Below are 22,759 nucleotides of genomic sequence, written 5' to 3' on the forward strand. Positions count from 1 at the left end.
CAACTGTTTCATTTACGAGTATGCATGGTTTTGGTGGTTTCCCCTGATCGGGACGTGCCTGGACCTCGAATTCCGGTCGCAGCGCTGGGTGCCTGTCCTCGTATGCGTGCGTTTATGGGAAATACTTCAAATTATGCAAACGTGCACACGTACATGCGTACCTTTGTACATATGCGTATCAATGTGCATACACTTTTGCATATAAAGTACTTCCGCACATGTACAGGAAAAAAGTCAAAAAGGAAAATTAATTCTTAAAAATCGCCAAGTTTGCAAAAAAGAAGGAAAAAAAAATTTGCCTCCTATATATTTGCCTCTTTTATTACTCACAAACATGTAGCAATTTTGTTCCAATTCAAATAATCAATTTTTTTCTTAAATTGGGCTAAAACAACAGCGTGAATTTTGGATAACTTTTTTTTTTTTTTTTTTTAAACATTTATTATGTACAAGCTTCTTTTACTTTTTCGCATATATTTATTTTACTATTTTTTTTTTTTTTTTTTTTTTTTAGCGTCGAACAAAGCACGTCAAAATTTGGTCGAGTTTGTAGGAGCTACATGATATACGCATATTGCCATGTTGGCATATGGCAGTTGGCATGTAAGCAAAGGCACAGTTTGACAACTTTTCCGTTTAAGCGTTTCTTTTTTTTAAGCACTTGTTGGGGAACATGCAAAAAGCTTGGAAACTGTTATTATTGTGCATGTAAAATGTGGCACATATGTAGCCATGCAATCGCGCGCATTGGATATTAACCTATGCGAGTATGTTAAAGCACATATGTACAAGCGCGTTATTATGAAAAGGTGCCGCGCGTACAATAATCCATGCATGTAAACGGCCCATGCGTATAGTATAAATAATCCACTCACATATATGCACGGCGCAGTATACGTGTAGTACTATGGGGATGTACCTCCTTGTATATGTTCCTGTGGGTTTAGCACAATTGAGTCATTTATGCGGCCTGTCGGAATGGGCTATAATATATATTACATATGTAATGTATTATTTTGTTGCCTACCATAAAATAGCGGTATATATGCAACGGGTACAGGGCGATAAATCCCCATGGCGCTGCCCGTACTGGCTCGCATATCGCACGTGCACGTTTTGCATATTTCGTTTTAGGAATTGCCCATCGGTACTGTGCCCCCTGGGAGGGCGTGGAAACTCGCGCGTGTATTGGGCGTATTAACGCGCGTACGGTACGGTAGGGTACCGTACAGTACAGCACATATATTATGTACGTGCGCGCATTTACGTATGGATTGAGTACACAATAATGATGCATATATATATTTACATTTTATACGTGTTGGGAATTTATGCGCAAAGCGCGCGAACTCGAAATTCACGTTTTACAAATTCCCGCACACGCAAAATTGCTTTAATTTAAATCCATGTATGGGTAATGTCCCGCCCAAGTTAATTGTTCGTACGTGAACTGCTTTCGCGCACGGGAAAAAAGGAAAACGCGGCAAAATGGTCAAGCGGTTAAGTGGCGAAACGGAAAACATCGCAAAGGAAAGGAAAAAAAAGAGGCACCTAAAAAAACGTTCGGCAATATTTCCCTTCCCAGGTAAAACAGCAATATTTTTGCCCCACTTTGTTGCAATTACGTTTTTCCCACCTTAGCAGTAATTTTTTAAAGCATAATTTGGAACACATTAAAAAATGGAAAATTCCGTCATTCGTGAATGAACAAAATTGATGACTTCGCTTCGCATAAATGAAGTACATATTCACGTACCATGCCAATTGGGGTTTTTACTTAATTTTAATTTTCCCATAATTGGAAAGATTTGACCTCTTGGTCAGTACAAATGTGTACTCAAAGGTATACCACAGGCATTTATACGTAAATATATCGCTTATGCGCATGATTTATGAATATTTTATTTTACAACATGGGACAACGTACACATGGTTGACAGACACACGAATGAGTTTCTCGCGTTGGGGGAAAAAGTCTTCTCTCCTTTTTTAGCCATCGTGAATTTTGCATTTTAATTTTTTGAAAACGGCAAACGCTGGATTTATACTCCATTGGAGTGTAACATATTTTGGTGGAGGGGTTCTCCGTGAAAAAATGACAACGCCGCCATGCAGTGAAAAGAAGCTGAACGGAAAAAATGCAAACTTGAGTCACTGCCAATCACTAATTTGGTGTGAGTGAAATTCATGCCGCGTAAATGCCGAAAGGAAAAGTCCAGCAAACCGAACGCTTACATGCGGATAACCTATTTATTGAGATAAAAAAAAAAAATGCAGCAACGTGTACACAATTATGTGCTAGTGTAGTGTATATGTGTGGCCCATGTGGCGTTGACGTGACACAGTTATATAACCACTCATCATAAATTATTCCCTGCTTTGTAATTGCCATCTGTCTGCTTTTCCCATGAAAACACAACGCAAGGTCCACCTTTTTTTCTTCCTCCCTTTATACAAGACATGGTCAAAATAATAATATGTGACAATGTCGATAGGTTGTTGCCTTTCCTGTTAATTACGATGAGTTTGCTTCCTCGAAACGTGGTCTTATTTCGGATGATTTGGATTATTGTGTATATCTGCGCTATGTGACATGGTGTAGGGTTCCTCTCCCAAATGGGAAAAACTATAAAGTGTGAATAGTATACATCTGAACGCGAAGGGAGTATAAGCTTCTCGCAATTTTTATCATAACTTATCATTTAAGGGGGAAAAAAAAGGAAAAAGCCGAATAGCATGTTTCTCCATTTTAGCAAAGAAGGACCAAATTTAGCGCTAACTTTAATATATTTTTTTCTTAATCCCCCGCGGTAAAAGGAGAAATGGCGAAATGGTATCATGAGGAGTGTAATGGGACTCTTTTAAATGTCTTTTGCGTGACTTTTTCCTATTCGCGAAAAGCAAAGCGGGACGCAAATCCGACGTTCTCCCTCCTTGTCTCTATTTTACATCATATATGTTCCCGTGTAAGGGACAACAAGAAAGTGAAAGGGTTCGCTTAAATTATTTCTGTTGAACTGCGCATCGATAAGGAGAAATAAAAAGTTGCAGAAAGGGATTTGTGCATATTATGCAAAACGAAAGAATGTGTTTCGTAATTGGGGTTTTCAAGAAGAAAATTCACAAAACAAAGGGGCAGCATAAATGTGCGCCCTCTAAATTAGCCTAGCAGACATATGGACTTAGCAAAGTGTGTATATATACTTGTGTAGCCTTTTTATGTGCCCCCACGTGGAAAGAGAGCGGGCCTAATTATGCAAAGGCCCATTTTTCCGGCACATCCGTGTGATATACATGCTGAGGGTGGGTCCATCCTGCCGCTTTGACGCCTCTACATATCACCGCTTCGTTGCTTTACCACATGGAACGAGAGGTGGACTGCCAAACCGACTCGGCTGACCTATCGGAAGAAATAACAATTTCGGAAAAGCTGAATAGTATCCTGGTGGCTTACGCGAAAAATATGATTCTTCATAATCCAGCCCAGTCCTCTGAAGATGAGCATGTAATTAAAAAAAATATATACGAATGGTCAAGGAAGTACTTTCAAAAGTTATATGATGAAAATGGGGGGGACGAAAACAAACCAGATGATGCTGCCTCGCAGATCGAGTCGAGTGCTACTCGTGCTGATGTTTATTCGGTGAAGGATCAAATTAAAAAGGAAATGGAACGGGTCAATTTCGATATGGGAAACTAGCACAAAGGGGTGAGAATCGCCCTATTATGCACAAAAAAAGGGAGCGAAAAGGGGCACATACATAAGTACATGCGTAAGCAAATACACATAAGGGTGATTTTTTTCCCCTGTCCGTTTTTCCTCACGTCAAGGGAATGGCATCCTTTATGACTTGGTATTTACTGCTGGAGAGGAAGTCCTTCAGCTCGGAGCGAGACAACCACGCAAAGTCATTTATATGCTCATTGTTGGACAGATCCAAGTGGACGTCGTGGTTGAGGTAATGCGCTCTGTAGTAGAAGATTTTTCTCCCGATAATTTCGTTAAACGAAAGAGGAACTTTATATTTTCTTTTTTCAAACGTACAAGGGCAGTTGCCAATAAAAAATGGCATTGCACATTTCAAATGTTCCGTGCATAAGTGTTGTAAATTTTGTCTGATTGTTAATTTTTTTTTAAAATCCATCAATGGGAACATCCACTTATCTGTTTTTTTATATTTCACCACTAAGTATAAAAAATTATTTGGTTTCCTCGTAACACTTCTGTAGTTATATTCGCTTTCATGATCATCATCGAACTTTTTTTTTTTTTCCTCATTTTCATCTCCATCTTTTTTTTTTTTTTTTTTTTTTTTCTTTTGCGCTTAAAATGTTTTGTATACCTTCTATAGCAAACAAATTTTCGAGGTCGTCATTTTCTGCAGACGTCGCTTCTTCACCTGGCACATGATCCACACCTTTATCTTTTTTTCCTTTTTCGTGTCCCATTTCATCCTCTAAATTGGTTCCCTCAAGGTCATTTCCCTTCTTCCGATCGTGAAAGGAACTCAAATTATATTTCATGTGTAAAAATTCCTCGTTGATATTCAAATTGTTGTTCGTTTTTTGAAGCCATTTGTCTTTGAAATTTTGGAAATCTTTTTCAAACTCTTGTTGCTCAAAGGTCAGGGGAAATCTGTCTATGCACAGGGCCATTTGCACTTTGTACTTTTGGTGTACGAATATTTTGTTCTCCTCCCCGGGCGGTATGCTGGCGTTGTCGCTATCGCTAACATTGTTGCCTCCCTCAGTAGGATCAATGCCTAAATGGTTACTCCCCTGATTCAAGCCACCCTCGTAGCGTACATACTTTTTGTCACTAAGAAGGAACCCCCCACTGTGTTTACCCAAATGGAAGTAACTCCGGTGTGCATTTTTTTTAAAAATCCCTCTTTCCGCAATTCTCCGTATCATCTTGTCTTTCCAGAAGAGAATAATTAACATTTCCCTTTTTTTCTTTTTCTTATCTCAGTTTTAGTTCATAATTGTGTCTATGTCAATCGAAAAAATAAATTACATACCTTTTGTGTTTTTTCCAAACATGTAGGAACTGCCCGGTTTAATTGTTTCCTGTGATTTCCCTGCACACGCGTACACAATGCCCTTGGTGCGAGTTTATGCGCCGTAAAGGAGTCACAAACTGATTGTACACTTGAAAGTCAAAACAGTGGCCTATTTGTTGGCCCCAAGGAACACATTAGCGTTGACTAATTGGGTGAATGTACATTGCTGTACGTGTAACTGGATGAACAATTTCCCATGAGCCAAATGACCCGCATCGGTGTGTTTTTTTATATTTTCTGCCACATTGTTAAAGCGTTTTCTTAAAAATGGTATTCGCTTCCTTTGTACGCTATTTTAGCACCTTTACACTTTTGTGACCATTTAGCTGTTTTAAGAAGTGCCCTTTTTTTCTTTCCTTTCATTGTTTCTTTTTTTTTTTTTTTTTTTTTTTTTCTTTTTTTTCTCGTGAATGCCATGTAGAACGTCAAATTTTTATGAACAGGTCGGGCATTTTCTTACACTTCCTTGAAGGGCAATCAAATGGATCTTCTTCAAAAATGTAGGAAGAAGGACATTCGCCTTTTAGAACATCGATAACATGTTGGGAACAAAGGCGCGTATTCGAAAAGAATGAGTGAATAACCCCGCCGCTGTGCAATCCTTTTTATGTAAAAATATGGATGATTAAAAAAGGTGACATGTGACGTTACTGGTGTGCCTCCTTAAGGGGCTTAACAAAATTTACTCACAGAACTTACCAATTGTGGCAGCACGCTAAATAGAACTATCCCGATTTTCACAAAGCATTGCTCCTCATGTGAATGCTAAATTTGGAGAAACAGTTCCGTCCATCTTTGAACCACCACAACGTTCTTGCTCCGCACCGATTACGCAAAAAATGAAAAAGTACTTAGCCAGGGGCAAATTCCACCACATTCCTTTTAATGCCTTAATTTAAGCTTTTCCAATCAATCGACCCACTGGATAATTTTAACCCGACACTTTTACTGACACAGTTCGTGTGTTGTATGCACAATTATTAAAACGGCCATTCATTCAACAACAGGTTATTTGTTGTCTGAAAAATTCTTTTTTTTTTTTTTTTTTTTTTTTTTTTTTACAAAGCGGGACACATAATAAAAATAGTTACGTAAAAAAGGCGTACAATAGATCATCACATAAAAGCATCTCCATTATTAACCGCTCATTCTTTCCACCGCTTCGTTACATAGGGGCGGTTTTTCAACGCAGGTGTTCGTGCCGATTTCTTTATATAAGCTTGGTGCACTCTTCGCTAGCACATTTTATTTAATCCACTTGGACCACTTTCATCAAGTTGGTAGCTCCGGCGACTTCTTCTTTAATACCGTGAATGCATATGGCACTGTCTCCCACTTTGACTAGGTTCCTCTCTTTGGCAATTTCTATAGCATTTCTGAGGACGTTGTCAGTTCCTTGGAAAGATCCTACTTTAATGCACGTGATTCCTCTGTGTACATTCAGGCACCTAACGGTAGAGTCAGAAGCACTTAGAGCTAGGATAGTGCAGCTTGGCTTGTACTTGGCTATCAATCTAGCAGTATATCCTGTCTCGGTTAAAGCTACAATTAAAACTGCACCGATAGATTCTGCTGTTTCTACAGCTGATCTAGCCACAGCTTCTTGTACACTTATCGGGGTCTGTATTGCACCGACCAATGATTGGTATAGCAATTTATAATCAATGCATGCTTCGGCTTCTAAGCAAATTTTGGACATAATAGTAACAGCTTCGACTGGGAACTTTCCACCGGCTGTTTCTCCGGAAAGCATGACACAATCGGTTCCGTCTAACACAGCGTTGGCTACATCTGTCACTTCGGCTCTTGTTGGTCTTGGGTTCTTCGTCATGGATTCTAACATCTGGGTGGCGGTTATGATTGGCTTTCCTTGCAAGTTGCACCTGAAAAGGGGGGTAGTAAAGGATTCACGCAGGACATGACGAAAGGGATACATCGTGGAGGCGTATCACACAATTGGTGGTAAAACGAAGTACAAATGGAGCAAAGTGCCATTTGTATGTGATTTACAAAAAGGGGAGGACACGCCAATGAGTTGGACACATATATAGAAAGAAGCCCCCCTTCATGTATTACGACGATGGATAAGGTAAATACACACGTTTCATTGTAATCTTAATATAACACCAAATGGTTTTAAAAATAAATGAAGCGAGGGACGCTCCAAATATAACCAATCGGCTGACTTATAAGACTGAATAATAAGGGACTCGAACAAAACGTTCGGAGTCGTCTATTCACTCATTTTATGCCCCACTTGGAGGGGATAAAATGAATTGGTGATTTTATTTTATCCTTTTCTCGTGGGGCAAATGGGTAGCAATGTGTATGGGTAATGAGATGTGCAAGGTGGGTCATATGATATGCTTCACAGGTTCGTTATTAGATAAGTGGGGACACTGCTATTTCCACAACGGGGCGCCCTCCCCCAATGAGACGCATACCGCTGCGCATATAAAATGGACTTACTTCGAAATCATCAGCTTCTGGGCCAGGAAAACCTTCTCCGGGGAAATTTCCATTCCTAAGTCCCCCCTAGCAATCATAATTCCATCAGACTCAGCTAAAATTTTATCAAAGTTAATTATGCCCTCAATATTTTCTATCTTGGGGATAATTTTAATATGCCTTCCTCTAGGACCTAGTAAATTCCTAATCATCCTGACGTCCTCTGCAGACTGAATAAACGAAGCTGCTATGAAATTACAACCCATGGGGATGGCAAAGTTGAGAATGTCATTTTTGTCTTTTTCTCCTATGACTGGTAAATCGACCTTAACATTTGGCAAATTCATATTTTTCTTTTCTCCAATGGTAGCTGAATTTAGCACTTCTGTTATCACATGGTCATCGTGCGTTTCTAACACTTTACAGCTTACGGACCCATCGGCAATTAGAATGATGTTTCCTTTTTTTACACTCTGTGGCAACTTTTTATAAGAACAAGCAATACAAGTTTCGTCTCCTAGGAAGTCATAATCTGTAACTAACTTGAGCTTACTTCCTTCCTTTAAATGCGCTTCTTTGTTTTTTAGAAGACCCGTTCGAATTTCGGGACCCTTGGTATCTAACAGCATTCCCAATAAGGCGTTTGGCCTCAGTTCCTGGGCCTTCAAAACGTTGTTAAATATTTCCTTGTGATCTTCATGTGATCCATGGGAGAAATTGAATCGGCAAATGTTCATTCCTGCGGGGGGGGAAATAACAGAGTACGATAAGGTGGTACACGGAATGAGAAACTTCAATAAAGAATGAACGGAAGGAACGCTACCCGCGCCACACCATGCATGTGTGAAGGGTGCTTCCCCCAGGGGGCAGAACCAACCTGCGTCTATCAACTGCACGAGCGTTTCGACGGACTTGCACGCTGGACCCAAAGTACAAACAATGTGCGTTTTTTTGGAGCGTAAATCCACAGTGCTGGGCTCCAAGATTTGCCTCAAGGTTATGTTGGCCGCGCTCTGCAAACTTGCACCGGCGGTAGAATTTTTAAATTTGAAAGAATTCATTTTGTTAAGCTAAGGGGCATAGAGGGGCGGGGGGAGTTATTCTCGCAGTTGAAGCGCTTAGGCGGTTATTCGGGGGTTAATTCGCGGATCCTCGACAGATACTACTTTTCTGTGGTGGAATGTAGGAGGTAGAAACACAGGAATTGTTTTTTTTCTACATGTACATATATAGCTGTTATGCGAGTTAAAAAGAACACTATTTCGCAACGTGACAAAATTTTTTGCTTCCTTTTCGGCTGTATATTATTACTTACAATGCAAATATTTTCGACAGATTCAACTACAATTCGGTTAAGTATGCTTAAAAGGGGGGAGTTAAAAAAAAAAAAAGTTATTTTTTTTTCTCCTTTATAGAAGGGGCGAAATAGCCTATTGTGTTCCTGGGAACCATTCCTTGTGAATTAAAAAAAATAATAATAAATAAATAAATGAGGCACATTTAGGAACATAACCACGTTATAGCCACGAAGTAAGATGCTCATCTGCATCACAGGATGGTACTCAAAAACAGCGTACCCGACGAAGAGAGCGGTACGTAAAAAGCTTACAAAAAAAAACGGGGGCACACTCTTCGTATGCATACGCATATATATATATATATATCTTTACATACATATATATTATATATATAAATGTATATGCATATATATACATTTATCTAATCGCTTCGCACCGCGGTTAGCTGCAAAGGCGTATCTAACGAGCTTGCAAATTAAGTAAAGAAAGTGCACCAAACGGGTAACTGCGAATATGGTTTTATGTGCACCTTCCGGGGGGTTCCCAAACGTAGGCTATTTTAAGGCATAAATGAATATATGTAGATACGTACTTCTTTTTATTATACCCATATATGTACAGCCGTGTGGGTCGGTAAAAATATGCTTAATTATTTCGAGGGAGTGAAGTTTTCTTCCCTTCCTTCACTCTCCAGATGGTGGAGACGCGTGCACATGTAAATAGCAATATGTATGTGATGCTGGTAAAACTTCCAAAGTGGGGTTCCACCAAACACAAACTTATCACAATATATATATGTATGTATGCATATTATTATATCTAACTACTTTTACATGTGCGTATATTCCCTTGGTTTCGGTGCACGTCTGCAGAGAATAAGCCAAGAGAAAAGAAGTGTCGACACGGAAAGGTGGACTCTACTTCAAAAAAATGGCGCACAAGTAAAATTTATGCAATCCCAATGCGGCGTAGCGAATTTTTGGCCTACTCATATAGAAGTTGAAATACGCGTTACAAAAACAAGGGGGGGGTTGAAGGGGGGCCCCTTCTCCTTACGTCGCAGTGCAAAAAATAAAAAATATACGGAGGTACGCACGCGCTATATATGTATTCGTTGCAGCAGCGTTGCGCGCAAATAGGGGTAGAGAGGACAAGATAAAGAAAAAAAAAATGTGTATGCTTATGTTCCCATAAAATAGAGGCTCTACAAAATTTCAAAAATTAATATAGATAAATTGTTCCTTAATCAGTATTATGTGAATCTTTTTTTTTTTTTTTTTTTTTTTTTTTTTTACATTCGGGCTGAGGAAGATGTGATGGCTGCTATCCATGGGGTCGGGTGATCGTTCTGCGTTAAGGGCAATATATATGTAACCATGCGGGGAATGCGAAAAGGGTTCATATCAAATGGGTATATTTTCATCCTATGCTGAAAACAGTTTTAAGAAACTCATTTGGCGTGTTCGGTTAAAGTATTCGCGCACATTCTACGAGCAGAGATGCATGAAAAGGGTGAAGAGGAGGTGTGGACTGTTTTAAAAATGGGAAGAATGTATGTCCGTTCACGGCGGCAACAGTGTGCATATGTAAACATGCAATATAGCAGTCGAAAAAATAACGTGATGTAAGGCGTTCCACATACCTGTTGGGGAATTTCCTTTTTTTTTTCCCGGCGGGGAGGGGCAAAATAGGAATTATGCTTCTTCACCTTTTGAAATAATCTAAAAGAGGCTTGAATTGGGTTATACTCCGTGGGGTTTAATTTTGTTCTATTAGGCGGAGGTAGGGTTGGTTATTCGTAACTTGTTTCTAATCTGGGGTGAGACGTTTCAATTTGATTTACAAAAAAAGTTTTTCAAATTCTCTTAAAATGATTGGTACGTTTATTTTTAAAGCTCACATGAGGTATGTAACGACGAAGGAATTTTAATTGTAGGCTTTTCTTACCAGTACATTTTGTGCTTTTTTTTTTTTTTTTGAGGGGGGGAAACACTCCGAAGCAAGGCGTCGTGTGTGTATACATTTGTGCAAACCAACATGGGACTAACTTTAAACATAAAGCGTGATAACCATGCTGTGGATGTTAGCAGGTTGGCTGCCTTCAACCGATTGGATAAGTTCTTTTTTTAAACTACCTACGTTACAGCGCCACGCGTGAGAAAACGAATTGCAGCCAAATGGGGAGGCAGTCTTTTCATCACCGCTTGTAGGTGGTGAAGAACCAATCTGAATCGCTTCCCCCATTTTCTTCCGTTTATTTAGTCCGTCACAAATTGCAAGCTTCGTTTGGAACGCACAGCTGAAGATGTACCTTTCCCTCCACTTTTGCAAGTGTCAAAAGGTTGTAGAATCCGTCGATCGCTCACCGTTTGGTCTTTTCGATTTGCTAAGACATTTCGAATACGCGTAGACATCCTCGACTGCGAGGGGAAATGCTCGAATGCTCCTCCTCACGCTAGCCATAGACAAATTGTGCTTGCGGCTATGGGGTTGCCCTACGCATAAGCATTACGGGGAAGGAAAGGAGTAATCTACGCATGCCTCTTCTCAAAGCCTTGTCCCTTTTGGTTGCTATAAAACCATTTGTGGTTATATTTTTTCCCCTTTTTTTTTTAAAGCCTAAATGTACAACAGTTAATTCTGCTTGTTGTGTGCGTGCAACGTGTGAAATATTCTCAGGATGGTTTTATTTTGCGGAAAAAAAAAAAAAGGCGAAAAAGGACAAAATTGAACAGGACATAATCATGCATGGTGAAGTTAACGCGCGGCTTTATCACACACCGCAAAGTTACACACAACATGATATAGTACACCAAAAAAAAATGCTGCTGGACACTCACAGGTCGTTTGAGCGTGTCGCAAGAAGGGGCACCTCTTGCAGGGGGGATAGGGAGGGTTAACGTGGGGCGTTCAATTTTATACACAAACAAGAGGTTCGGTGGAGGCAAAAAGAAGAGTAGCTACTCCGGAGGGCATCGCCGTAGCTATAGATGCACCCATTTAACGCGTCTAAGACGATATAGATAGTATACAGTCAGTTTATGCGCATGACAAAATAATGAGGTGTCCCCTTTTTTTATATACTAAGTAGGGAACCCCAATGGTGGACGAGGCAAACTTAGAAGGAAATGTTGTTTTCCTTCAACGTTGCTTCCACCAACTTCAACAGGCAGTCCACATTTTTCCCTCCACTAGTGAATCCAGAATAGTGGACGAAGGAAAGTCCCGGTATGTTGGAAACTTTTTCCAGTTGCTCACCCTGGAGACCCCTAAAGCTTTTTGGAAATGGCAGTCTAATGGTGAAGGCTTCATTCTTCTTGGAAATTGTTCCACATCTGCATTCCTGGTATCTGTCATTGTAGATACAGAACAAAATTTCGTCCTTTAAGTTTAGTTCTTCTTCTATGTCGTACACATGATCGTAGTAGGGGCAATGCCTTTTCAGGAAAATAACTCTCCCAGATGGGTGAAAATTGTATCTGTCCTTTATTGCTTCTAAGGTGATACTTTTAGCTGCGTACCAAACTTTAGAATAGTAATTTACAAAGTTCACAAATTCTTCTTTAACAATTTTTGCAGCTTCCATAAAACGTTCATCTTCATTTGCTTCATTTTCGAGGAAATTAGGATTGAACCGATTCACTCGATGTTGTAGGGTTGTATTTATTTGATACTTGGCAACACCTTCGTGTTGGTTTATTCCATTGTCCAAGGCGTCAACGGATTCAATAAAGGCGGTGTATATTTTGTCATAAAGTGTGTTCACCTTTTCTTCATCCGTTATGCCAAACCCTTTTCGAAAAACATCTTTCGCATAATGTTTGTAAATTAGTCCAGCACTGCTTAGTCTTATGTCATGCTGGTCATCCAACGTTCCATTAAATTCCTTCTGGTGGTGATCATATCTTTTTTTCTCATGGTCGTATACTCCTCCTACATCTACCACCACGTCACACTGGTTCAGTTTCTCCTGATCACGGGTTCTAATAATCTTCGCATCCTTATATTCTGGTAAAAACTTTAGCATCACCGTGGCTAATATTTCGTCCGTATGGAAACGTCCCGAATGCGTCCCTATGACTTTTTCCATGGATGGCGATGAGAAGAAGATGAATGACGTAAACAGGAACCTTTTCAGTCCCTTCGGTTCCACTTTCCTCCTTCGGGTAGAGTTCTTTTCGAAGATGTTTCTTGCCAGCACGTGGTACCTGGCCGCCAGCGTTCTCATAGAAGCTCTGCCCTCCGTTAGCCGGTTGAGTGGTTATGCGGTTTACCGATTGGATGTCTGTTACTCGGCGTGCCCGCCAGATGCTGTCGTTTTTTCTATTCTGCACTTCTCGCGTCCGGCGAATTTTGATTGGAGGTACTTCTTTTGAATTGTTATTGTTGAGGGATTTCGCCTGAGTTGTGCTTCCTAAGGTTCTTTAATTAAGTTTTAAAAAATATATTTTACTGTTTTATTGTTTTATTTTATTTTTTTTTTAAATTCTGCTTTCCACTTTCTCGAAAAACGTCCACCTCGGTGTATGTAATTTTTTCACTTGCTTCATTTATCATCCGTACAGTGCCTCCTTTTTTTTTCTTTCGTCCATTTGGTCGATATTTGTGGAACTCCCATCACATCTGAATGCATACGCAGTTGCACGTCATTTTGTGCACTGAGCGTGGCGCCTTAACTGGCGGGTAAAAAAAAACAAAAAAAAAAAAATGTCGCTTCGCAAAATGGGTACGTGCGCTTAAAATGTGAATTTTCTCCTGGCTCGCACAGTAAAGGTGTTGCCACGCTTTTTTTTTTAAACCGAGCGAATAGGGAGCCTATTTCTTCTCGAAGTAGCAGTAGCAGAAGCAGCTGGATCGCAGGAGAGCGTAAAAATCGACAGCACAATTTGATCACACGAATCGTCGGCACAAATCAACCGCGGAAAGCCACGCTAGAAATCTACCCTAGAAAGAATAGAAGCAAATAGAACCTGGATTGTCCATACGGGTAAGTGCCCCCTCCCTTGGCGCGCTCTCCGCACACGCAACTCCTTTTATTTGCATTATTCGGTTCTGGGCCATATGGGGAAATTATATATTTCCACGTGGCGACCCTTACTAGCGCAACTTTTAGGGTGAACATTTCTGTGTGGTTGATGTTCACGATGTGTCGATGGGAACGTTCCGTCTTTCCACACAAGGTAAGCTACTCCACATCATTCCGCGTTTATCCCCCCTTCATAGAAACACAGAGAGGACGGCCTCTCCACTTCCCCCCTCCCGCAACCATGCAGAAGCACATTTTGTACGGCCTTAGCGGGGCGCTGAGCGGGTGGGTGTTAAGAGACCTGGTAACCTGCCTATCAAGTAACCTCAGCTTATCAAACGGAATGCTAATAAACAAATTTATTTGCAGCAAAGACGATTTCCTAAAAAACATCCTTCCAGAACTTAAGTACTGTTTCGATTCACTCGAGTTAAAAAAGGGTTTCAACGATTATCACATTTATACAAAAGAAAATGACCACCTTGTGGAAACCCTATACGTAGAAAAGTGGAACAATACAAAAAATATGAATGAGCATTTGTATAGCGAGTCCAGTAAAAAGAACCTACATTACTTGAAAAAAAATAATATTTTATTTTCTCCCTCCCTGTTTGTTTTGCTAAAGCAGTATCCAGGTAGTGGTACGCCGGCCTATTTGAGGAGTTACTTCGAGTAAGCTGCGTGTGTATACACTTGTGTATCTGTTCGTGTTTGTCTTTTGGGGAAGCATGATAATTTTTTTTTTTTTTTTGTATTTGCATTATTTTTCTTTCCCCAATTTCACCAAATGGAAGTACCCCCACCCTTTGAGCTGTCTATTGGAAAGGGGGTACTCCATTTATAACCTGTGTGCAGGATACCATTTCGCACCCAGTCTGTGGTCCATGCCGCCATTTCGGCTCTCTTCTGCCAGTGGAATTGGCTGATTAAACCATATAGCAGGCAATCGTATCTTTTTTACACATTTAAAAGGACAGGGTGTACTTCCTCTTGGGGAAAAACAGTTAGGATAAGTTTAACCAAACGGAAGAAAAGAAAAATATTAAAAATTAGCCACCCCAGGGGGTGCACCATATGACCTCACATACGTATATGTACCTACGTACGTGCGTACACGTGCTGAGACATGCTTCCCCCCCGAGTGGGCATCTCATGACAAAGGGGGGAAGCCCTCCAAAGGGTTCGGTGTTAGTTCCATCCTGAAGTAGCAATCTTGGCATGCGTATCCACTTAACCTCACCGCTTAGATTTCTTCTCGGTCTCCTCCTGATACATGGAAATCTCCGCCGTGAGCGACTTGATGAGTGTCTCCTTCTCACGGAGCTTCTTGCGAATTTGAGTGACGTCCTGCACGTCTGGTTGTTTGGAAAGATTGCCCAGCTGTTGTTGCAGCTGCTCGCATTCCTTGGTTTTCAACTGTATTATGCTATTTTTCTTCATGGATTCCTCCGTTTTTTCTATTAACTTTTTCTGTACACATCTAAGTTTCTGTATCAAGTCGAAGGCAGTGGGATCATTCCCTTCGATATTTCTCCACCTGTGGATGTTTATTGGTTTTTCCAACTCTTCGGATAACGTTTTGACTTTATTTTGCTCATTGATTAGTTCCTTTTTGAGAGAGTTAATTTGTAGCTTTGTACTGTTTAGCTGTTCCTTCGACACATTGGAAAGTTCCGAGGAGCATTTCAAATTGGCAACTTTTTTATTCAAGTTCTTAATTTCTTGTAGATGGTTCTTGCTATCTACATCTAGTTTATCATGTGATATTTGCAGCAGCTTGAGCTTTTCCTTGAGTGTTGCTATGTGTTCATTTTTTTCTTTCACTTCGTTGTTTAGAAGATCTTTTTCCTTCTTGTTTTGGTTAACACATTTTTCATAGTTTTTTAGTTTGCTATTTAGGTCATTAATTTCAAAGTCTAGTTGGTCTATTGTTTTTTTATCGTGTAGTTGCCTCGTTTTGCTATCTTCCTGATGACTTTTCAATTTTTCCATTTGTTCCTTTAACTTTTCACATTGACTTAATGCGTTCTTTTTATCCTCCATGGACTCTCCCATTTTTGCTTCTAGATTTTTTTTTTCATTTTTTATTAGCTCGAGTTCGTTGTTCTGTGTTTTGTGTCTTTCTTCCAGGGTGGACAGTTTCTCCTTAATTTCGGTAAGACTTTTATTGGTATTAATTTTTTCGCTTTTAATATTTTCATAGAGGGCCTTCTCCTTAGCTAGATCGTTTTTCAAGGAATTGATAATTTTAAGGTAGGTCCCAATTTTGCTGTCTTTATTTAACAGCTCGTTGGTGCTGTTTATGACTTTACTACTCGTGTTTGATAATTCTTGTAGTAGTTTTTCTTTCTGTTTAGCAAGGGATTGTATTTCTTCATTCAGTTTGTTTTTTTCTTCTGTGCTTTTTTTAATGTCTTTCTCAAGATTTATGTTGAACATTTTTTCCTTCTTAGCGGATTCTGTACTTTTTTTAATACCTTCGTCTATTTTTTCAATGAGTTTTTTGGTTTGTTCCTTCTCTACAATGAGGTCATTAATTTCCTTTTTCTGGTTTTCATATTTCGATCTGATCTCTTCGGTCAGTTTGAGTAAGTTCTGTATTTCATAGGTGAGTGACTTAACATTAATAGTTAGCGCTTTGTTTTCCTTCTGCATTTGTTTTATTTTGAAGCATTCCTGGTCTAATTTTACCTTCATCTTGGAGTTGCCACTTGTGAGGGCGTTAATGACTGACATATTGTTGGCAATTTCGCTTTCCTTCATTTTCGCTTCATTCAGGAGGAGTTTATTTTTTTTGTTCAAATCGTCTAGCTTTTTTTCCAAGTCGGCATTTTTTTTTAATTGATCTTTTTGTTTTTTTTCTAGCAACTCGACCTTTTCGAGGAGGTTAGTCTTACTATTTTGTAGGTCTCTATTTTTGTTAATTTGATTTTCCAATAACTTCTGTGTTTTTATTAACTCTTCATTGATGTAATTTCTCTCCTCTATTAAAATTTCTGTGTTTTTCTCGATCAGCAATTTGTCCTTGTTGTACTCCTCGTCTAACTTTTTTTTCTCTTCCAATTCTTTCTTCAAATTATCTATGGTGATGTTCTTCTTCATATTTTCTTTTTTCATCCCGTTGAGATTTTCACGCATTTCCATATTTTCATTTTTTAATTCTTTACTGTTCTTTTCTAGGTTGTCAACTTTTAACAGGATGTGTTCGTTTTCCCTCTTCATCCCTTCAATTTCGTTGTTCTTTTTTTCCACCTTAATTTCTAACTCTTCTATATGAGTTTTAAGCGACTCTATCTCTTCCAAGTAGTTTTCCCTCTCGGCATTCCACTTGTCTTCCTTCTTCTGGTTGCTGTCAAATAGGTTGTGAAGTTTATCCGACTCTCCCTGTAAAATTTGGATATTCTTCTTTCCTTCTTCGTAGCACTTTGTAATTTCTTTATTTTTAATGGCGTACATTTCTATCTTCTCCTTTAGGTCTTTTATGTGTTCCTCATTCTGTCTATGTTTTTGTTCATATGTCTTAACGAACTTTAAAACCCTTTTGAGTTCCCTCTTCAGATGTGCACTCTCCTTTTTTTTGTTACTAACTTGCTCATCATTTTTGCATAGGTGGGTTATGTTTGTGCCTACCTTGGAGAGGAAGCTGATCACCTCTTCTGCATCGGCGCTGTCATTCGATTCATGTTCGTCACTCGAAGCGGAGGGCGAAGGCCCCCCTGAGGGAAGTTCCTCATTTTTCGCTTCTTTTTCCCGCCTTTTTTTCTTCCCACCTTTTGAGGTCTTCATGCCATTTCCCTTTTTACTCCCCTTGGAGGTTTTTCCTTTTTTCTTCTCCCCAGTTCCTCCATCCAAGGAAGAAGAATTTACACACTCGCCTTTTGTTTCACTGTCGGGGGGGTCACACGGACGAGAATCTTCATCGGGTACTTCCCCAGGGTAATCGTCGCCTGCAGGATCGACATCGGGTTCCATTTTTTATTTTACATAAAGGGGGTTCAGGCCATCCACATTTAGTCTTCCTATAGAACTGGTGGAGTTATCTGTATCAGAAGACAACAGGGGGGAAGGGCCTCAATAGAGAAGCATCCCCCCAAAAAAAGGGGGGAAATGTCAAACAGGGAACAATATGAAATGAAATAAAAAAAAAAAAAAAAAAGGTGAGCACGCAAGGAGAGCCAATAAGCAAGCATAAGACATCTGCGAACTTGCTCCTCCCCGAAATTGCGAGTCTTCCTGGCAGGATTAGCTCAAAAAGGATTGCGACAAAGAGGGGGAAATGCGAAGAAAAATGCAGAAAAAATGGAGATTAAACGGAAAAAAAAAAAGGGGAAAACACGGAGAAGAGACCTAACCCCTTGAACGAATAACCCGCAAAGGCTGATTTTATTATTATTTTTTTTTTTTTACCCATACCTTAGCGCACATCGCGCATTCCTTTTTTTTTTTTTTTTTTTTTTCAAAAACGTGCCCTTATTAAAGCAGCTGAAATGAAGTACCATGACTTTCTCCCCCTAAATGAACCGAACCTCACAAAATCTCGTAACGCATTTTAAGAATTTTCCATATAAAGAAAAGGAACGGAAAAACAAAATGGCATGGCCATAAGATAGCCATACACACATGCAGAATCAGTTGTGTCTACATTTTTGCTCTTTCCCCGTGCCTGCAAGAGCTCTCTTCCAGATTCATCCATCTATACACTGGGCTATGCTGAGAGGAAGGGGTAGTGTCATGTTAACACTTTTTACACGTCCTTCCACCTTTTCACCGAAGACCGCCATTGGGTAAAGATGAACAGGTGTACCCATGCGTGTCGCAAAAGGGGATCTGGAAGTTTTAAACTCAACAGGGCCACTTTAACGGCCTTCCGATAACTGTCTTCATAAAATTTCGGATGCAAAAAAAAAAAAATAAAAATGGGCAGAAACGAATTACAAATTGGGAAAACTCCTGAGGAGCAACGCGCTACAAAAACAACAAGGTGATATCATCACCGGATGGGTAAAACAATGACGAGGTGAAACTGCACGGAGGGTGTTGCAATGAAGAGGAGAAAAACAAAAAACATTGTAGTGTAACCCACGAAGGGATGTAACAAACATGTTAAGTGAACTAAAAAAAAAAAAAAAAAAGATGTATTTCAAATATCAAGCGAAAAGGAATAAAAGAAACGCTTTAATTATCTAACAAATTGGACAACATTTACGCGGTTGGTAAAATTTAAAGAGACATGCAACAGGGAGGGTATCTAATCAGAGGTAGTTGTACAGCGCAGGGTGTGTAGCTTCCTGAACGACAAAAAAAAAGAAAAAATAAAAAAGCACCAAACAGAGCAAACGCACAAAGCGGAATAACAAAACAAAAAAAAAAAAAAAAAATGACGAATATTTCTCCTGTGAAATTATTAACGCGTTCAAAATTTACAAAAACAAGGATTGTGCTGTTAGGCTTCCAGCATGCCGCTTCATCCCCAATGTGCTCCTCACTTGGGGAACTGGCTTACTCCTCTTCGGTCCCCTACCTCCTTTCTGCTTACACTACCTACTGCGGGGACATGCATACGTGCAGTTAATCCTACATTTTGGAACTCGTTTTGTTAAAAAACTGCAAGCCAATAATTTTAATTTTGTTGAGCCTTCGCTTACTCCTCTCGGACGCATTACCCTTTGTCTGTTTAGTACAATCCGATTCTGCTTCAGGGAAGTTGAAATTTGGGTTCTTTTCCTCAGTTAGCGGTCCATCGTTTGAAATGTGCGTTACGTCAGCGGTTGGTGATGAATGCTTTTTTCTGACCGGATTGGCGTTACTCCTACGTGGCGCATCCCCTGGAGGATCATTTCGTGGTGCTTGCTCTAAATGTTCCCCTGTTTCTAATTTACTAAAGGAATCTTTGGACTGCTTGGTACTGTAGGATGTATTCACGGTGGTAGACTGCCTGTGGATTTTCGAACTGGCGTAGTCTAGCCTCTGGGGTATAACTGACTTCATGCTATTTGCGGATGACTTTTTGTGTAATTTATTTTCGGTGTTTACGCTGTTCATCGAGTTGAGCGTTTTTAAAGTGTTCATAGAGTTCATCGTTTTGATCGAGTTAGCCGTTTTGGTCGAGGTGGCTGCACAGGTAGCGTGTGTTATGCTCATGGCGCTGTTCTCACACTCAGGTTGTGCACTAGCTGTTGCCTTGCCCGAATAATCCGTACCAACGTTGAAATCATAACATGGGGAAAAATCTCCCACCCCCACCATTCTATTCAATAAGGTCTTCTCTACACACTCGATCTTCTGAGTATTATTTACCAATTCATCTTTGAACAAATTATTCGTTGCCTTAATTTTGTAGCACTTTTGATTTTTTTCCTTCCACTTTCGCCTGGACGTACTGGACTGCTTATTTTGCAGGTGGTCACTCTTATCCTTAGCGGATTTATTGCCATTATTATCTTCAAAGATGGCTTCCGAATTGGCGTAAAAGTTTTTCTTCGCATCTTTGGAGGGGATCTGATTGGTTCCTCCCGTCCTCTTCGTGCAGTCATCTCCCTTACTGCCTCCAACACCGCAGCCAGAACTTCCTCTGTACGCACCGAACTCGGTAACTCCATTCTGCGTCGTGCCCCCTTCTCCCTTTTTCCTACTCCTCCTTGAGTTTTGCGCGTGGGGAGCAGTCACTCTGTTTTTTCCTTCCTTCACGTGAGTTATGTCCACATGTCTATTCACCGACTTTACACTATTTAATGTGTGAAATTTTTGCTCCTCCGGGTCATTCGTAAAATGTGCAAAGCTATTTGCAGGCGCATTTGCATTCGTACTGACAGCCGTATTGGCAGTTGAGCTAAGGGAAAGGAAAAGTTTGCCGTCATACGGATGACCACTGCTGGTTCCTCTTCCATCTCGATCATGTCTTCCACTACCATGTTTACCCTGAACAGAATCATCTCCCTCCAAACAGGCACAACTCTCTATATACTTCGCATAATGCTGCATAGACTTAAAATTAGACTTCACGATGAGGTAATTTACAATGAAGGGAAATCTGCTGGTTAAATAATTGATGGTTATCTCGGGCAGAAATAGGTGCTTCAGTTTGAAGAGCCAATAGTGGGTGCTCCCTACACTAACGACATAGCTACCTTTTGCATTCACAAATTTATTGTTTTTTAAAATGTGGTTACTTTCGATTTGATACACTTCATTTATCACCGCATCGATGAAACAGTTTTCTAATAACTGATCCTTTTGGGATAAATTTTTTTTTTTTTTTTTCCTCCTACTAGTGGTGCTGTTATTGCCATGACTGACCAGGTGTTTCATAGTGCTATTGTTGCTGCTGCTCCATTTAACTCTACTCCTGCTGTGGCCCTCTCCCGGCGCAGGGTGGGCATAATGATTTCTCATCGATTCCTTGTGTGTTCGGTCCACCAATTTGAGGTGCATTGAATAGCCTGACATTAGGAAGTCTCGCGCTTTGTCGCTCATTTGTAGGAAAGCACATCCGACGGGGGGATTCTTTACGCCATCCCTGGCAGAGTCAACCTCTACTACCTGCAACGCCGATTCAGATGCTCCCCCAGCGCAACAACAGTTGGGGTAAAAGGCGAAAGGGTAAAAGACGTTATCCCGTATCTCCCGCACTCCCCCGTACCTCCTCTCCAGTTGGGTTTCGAAAATTTCCTCCCTCAAATAAGACGCATAATTGGTGTCCAAAATTTTTAGCTTCTTCGTCATGTAGGATGGAGCGAAATTTAAAAACGACTTCCCAAAAGTTTTGAAAATTTTCGGAGCATCAATTATGTACATCCGAAATAATCTGCATCGATATTTTGAATTCATAATTTCCAACAACTTCATAAATGTAGACATGGGAAATTTAGATAAAGAGATCCCAGAGCAGTCAACAAGGGATATATAATTCTCTATCTTCCCAGGTATACATAAATATTTTAAAAAGAATTCAAAACAGAAAAAAAACAAATTTGTTAATCTTTCTACATCTAACGATTCGACATTCAATAAATTTATTATCAGAATGGGTCTACATTTTTTATCTCTTCCATGCCAGTATATCACTCCTTTGTTAATGTAATTTATGACGTCTTTTTCTTTTATGGGTAAAATGTTGGACAGTCTGAATTCATAGTTGCTCTTGATCAAGTCTAACGCTTTTGCAAAATCAAATTGCGCTGAGTACAGGTAACGCAAACATTCATTTTCGAAAAATGCTTTATTTATTTTTAACGATTTATTTTTACAATACTTTTTGAATTCACTTATTGCAATTTCTTCATCTGTGCTTATAAATGTGTTGTGGAAGATGTACCTCAGGTTTGTGTTTTCGTCGTACACGTCTTCCTTCTTTGGCTCGAAGAAAAATACGTTTTCGTCTATGGTGTGTTCGTTGATATCTTTTTCGATTATGACTTTCCCCCGTGACAGATCCATGGTGGGCGGGTTAGCTGTTGGAGGGTTACCTGGTGGGGGGTCGGCTGGGCGGATTGCCTAACATGTGTGCGTTCTGTCCACTGCGTCTTCACGCGGTACTTTGTTTTGGCTACCCGCGTGTGTCCTCTTGTTCCCTTTTCGGTTTTCTTCGCTCAACTGTTTGGCGATCGTTTTGTGAGGCGTTTGCGAATTTCTTGTGAACCTTTTCGATTCGCAAGGTTTTTACACTTTTACGCGCAATTCACAACAGGTCATTTGCCAGGAACTAGTCGTTTCCTCTTCGTTCCTGCGTTGCTTACAAATTTCCGCTGAAAATTGACAAATCTGCTGGGAACAAGTGTTTTTTACATTTTTTTTTTTTTTTCCTTTTTGAGAAAATGTATGGAAATTTGGGTTACACCATATATATAATAAGAGAGTGTGCTTCATTATATATACATTAAAATGTATTCAAAAAGGGAAAAAAAAAATATATACATATATATACA

The 22,759-nt window shown here is 39.9% G+C and overlaps 7 protein-coding genes across 7 annotated transcripts; 2 read left to right on the plus strand and 5 right to left on the minus strand.

Annotated features, from left to right (window-relative positions):
• Nucleotides 1-3,361: 3,361 nt before the first annotated feature.
• On the plus strand, nucleotides 3,362-3,700 carry PCOAH_00034140 (Uncharacterized protein; the record flags this gene model as incomplete). Its single annotated transcript, XM_020060208.1, has 1 exon — nucleotides 3,362-3,700. The coding sequence occupies one exon, from the start codon at nucleotides 3,362-3,364 to the stop codon at nucleotides 3,698-3,700; it is 339 nt and encodes a 112-aa protein (XP_019915746.1).
• Nucleotides 3,701-3,821: 121 nt separating this feature from the next.
• On the minus strand, nucleotides 3,822-4,914 carry PCOAH_00034150 (Uncharacterized protein; the record flags this gene model as incomplete). The annotated part of the gene is given in 2 exon segments (XM_020060209.1): nucleotides 3,822-4,324; nucleotides 4,344-4,914. 2 exon segments carry the CDS (start codon nucleotides 4,912-4,914, stop codon nucleotides 3,822-3,824), a joined length of 1,074 nt encoding a protein of 357 aa, XP_019915935.1.
• A 1,366-nt stretch (nucleotides 4,915-6,280) lies between these two features.
• PCOAH_00034160 (Pyruvate kinase) lies at nucleotides 6,281-8,572 on the minus strand (the record flags this gene model as incomplete). The annotated part of the gene is made up of 3 exons (XM_020060210.1): nucleotides 6,281-6,946; nucleotides 7,533-8,250; nucleotides 8,389-8,572. 3 exons carry the CDS (start codon nucleotides 8,570-8,572, stop codon nucleotides 6,313-6,315), a joined length of 1,536 nt encoding a protein of 511 aa, XP_019915986.1.
• A 3,355-nt stretch (nucleotides 8,573-11,927) lies between these two features.
• On the minus strand, nucleotides 11,928-13,037 carry PCOAH_00034170 (Uncharacterized protein; the record flags this gene model as incomplete). Its single annotated transcript, XM_020060211.1, has 1 exon — nucleotides 11,928-13,037. The coding sequence occupies one exon, from the start codon at nucleotides 13,035-13,037 to the stop codon at nucleotides 11,928-11,930; it is 1,110 nt and encodes a 369-aa protein (XP_019915603.1).
• Nucleotides 13,038-14,076: 1,039 nt separating this feature from the next.
• Nucleotides 14,077-14,511, plus strand: PCOAH_00034180 (Uncharacterized protein; the record flags this gene model as incomplete). The annotated part of the gene is made up of 1 exon (XM_020060212.1): nucleotides 14,077-14,511. The coding sequence occupies one exon, from the start codon at nucleotides 14,077-14,079 to the stop codon at nucleotides 14,509-14,511; it is 435 nt and encodes a 144-aa protein (XP_019915682.1).
• A 560-nt stretch (nucleotides 14,512-15,071) lies between these two features.
• Nucleotides 15,072-17,807, minus strand: PCOAH_00034190 (Uncharacterized protein; the record flags this gene model as incomplete). The annotated part of the gene is made up of 1 exon (XM_020060213.1): nucleotides 15,072-17,807. The coding sequence occupies one exon, from the start codon at nucleotides 17,805-17,807 to the stop codon at nucleotides 15,072-15,074; it is 2,736 nt and encodes a 911-aa protein (XP_019915831.1).
• Nucleotides 17,808-19,409: 1,602 nt separating this feature from the next.
• On the minus strand, nucleotides 19,410-22,271 carry PCOAH_00034200 (Uncharacterized protein; the record flags this gene model as incomplete). The annotated part of the gene is made up of 1 exon (XM_020060214.1): nucleotides 19,410-22,271. The coding sequence occupies one exon, from the start codon at nucleotides 22,269-22,271 to the stop codon at nucleotides 19,410-19,412; it is 2,862 nt and encodes a 953-aa protein (XP_019916017.1).
• Between the last annotated feature and the right edge of the window lie 488 nt (nucleotides 22,272-22,759).

This window comes from Plasmodium coatneyi, chromosome 11, assembly GCF_001680005.1.
Source record: "Plasmodium coatneyi strain Hackeri chromosome 11, complete sequence".
NCBI classification, from domain to species: Eukaryota; Apicomplexa; class Aconoidasida; order Haemosporida; family Plasmodiidae; genus Plasmodium; species Plasmodium coatneyi.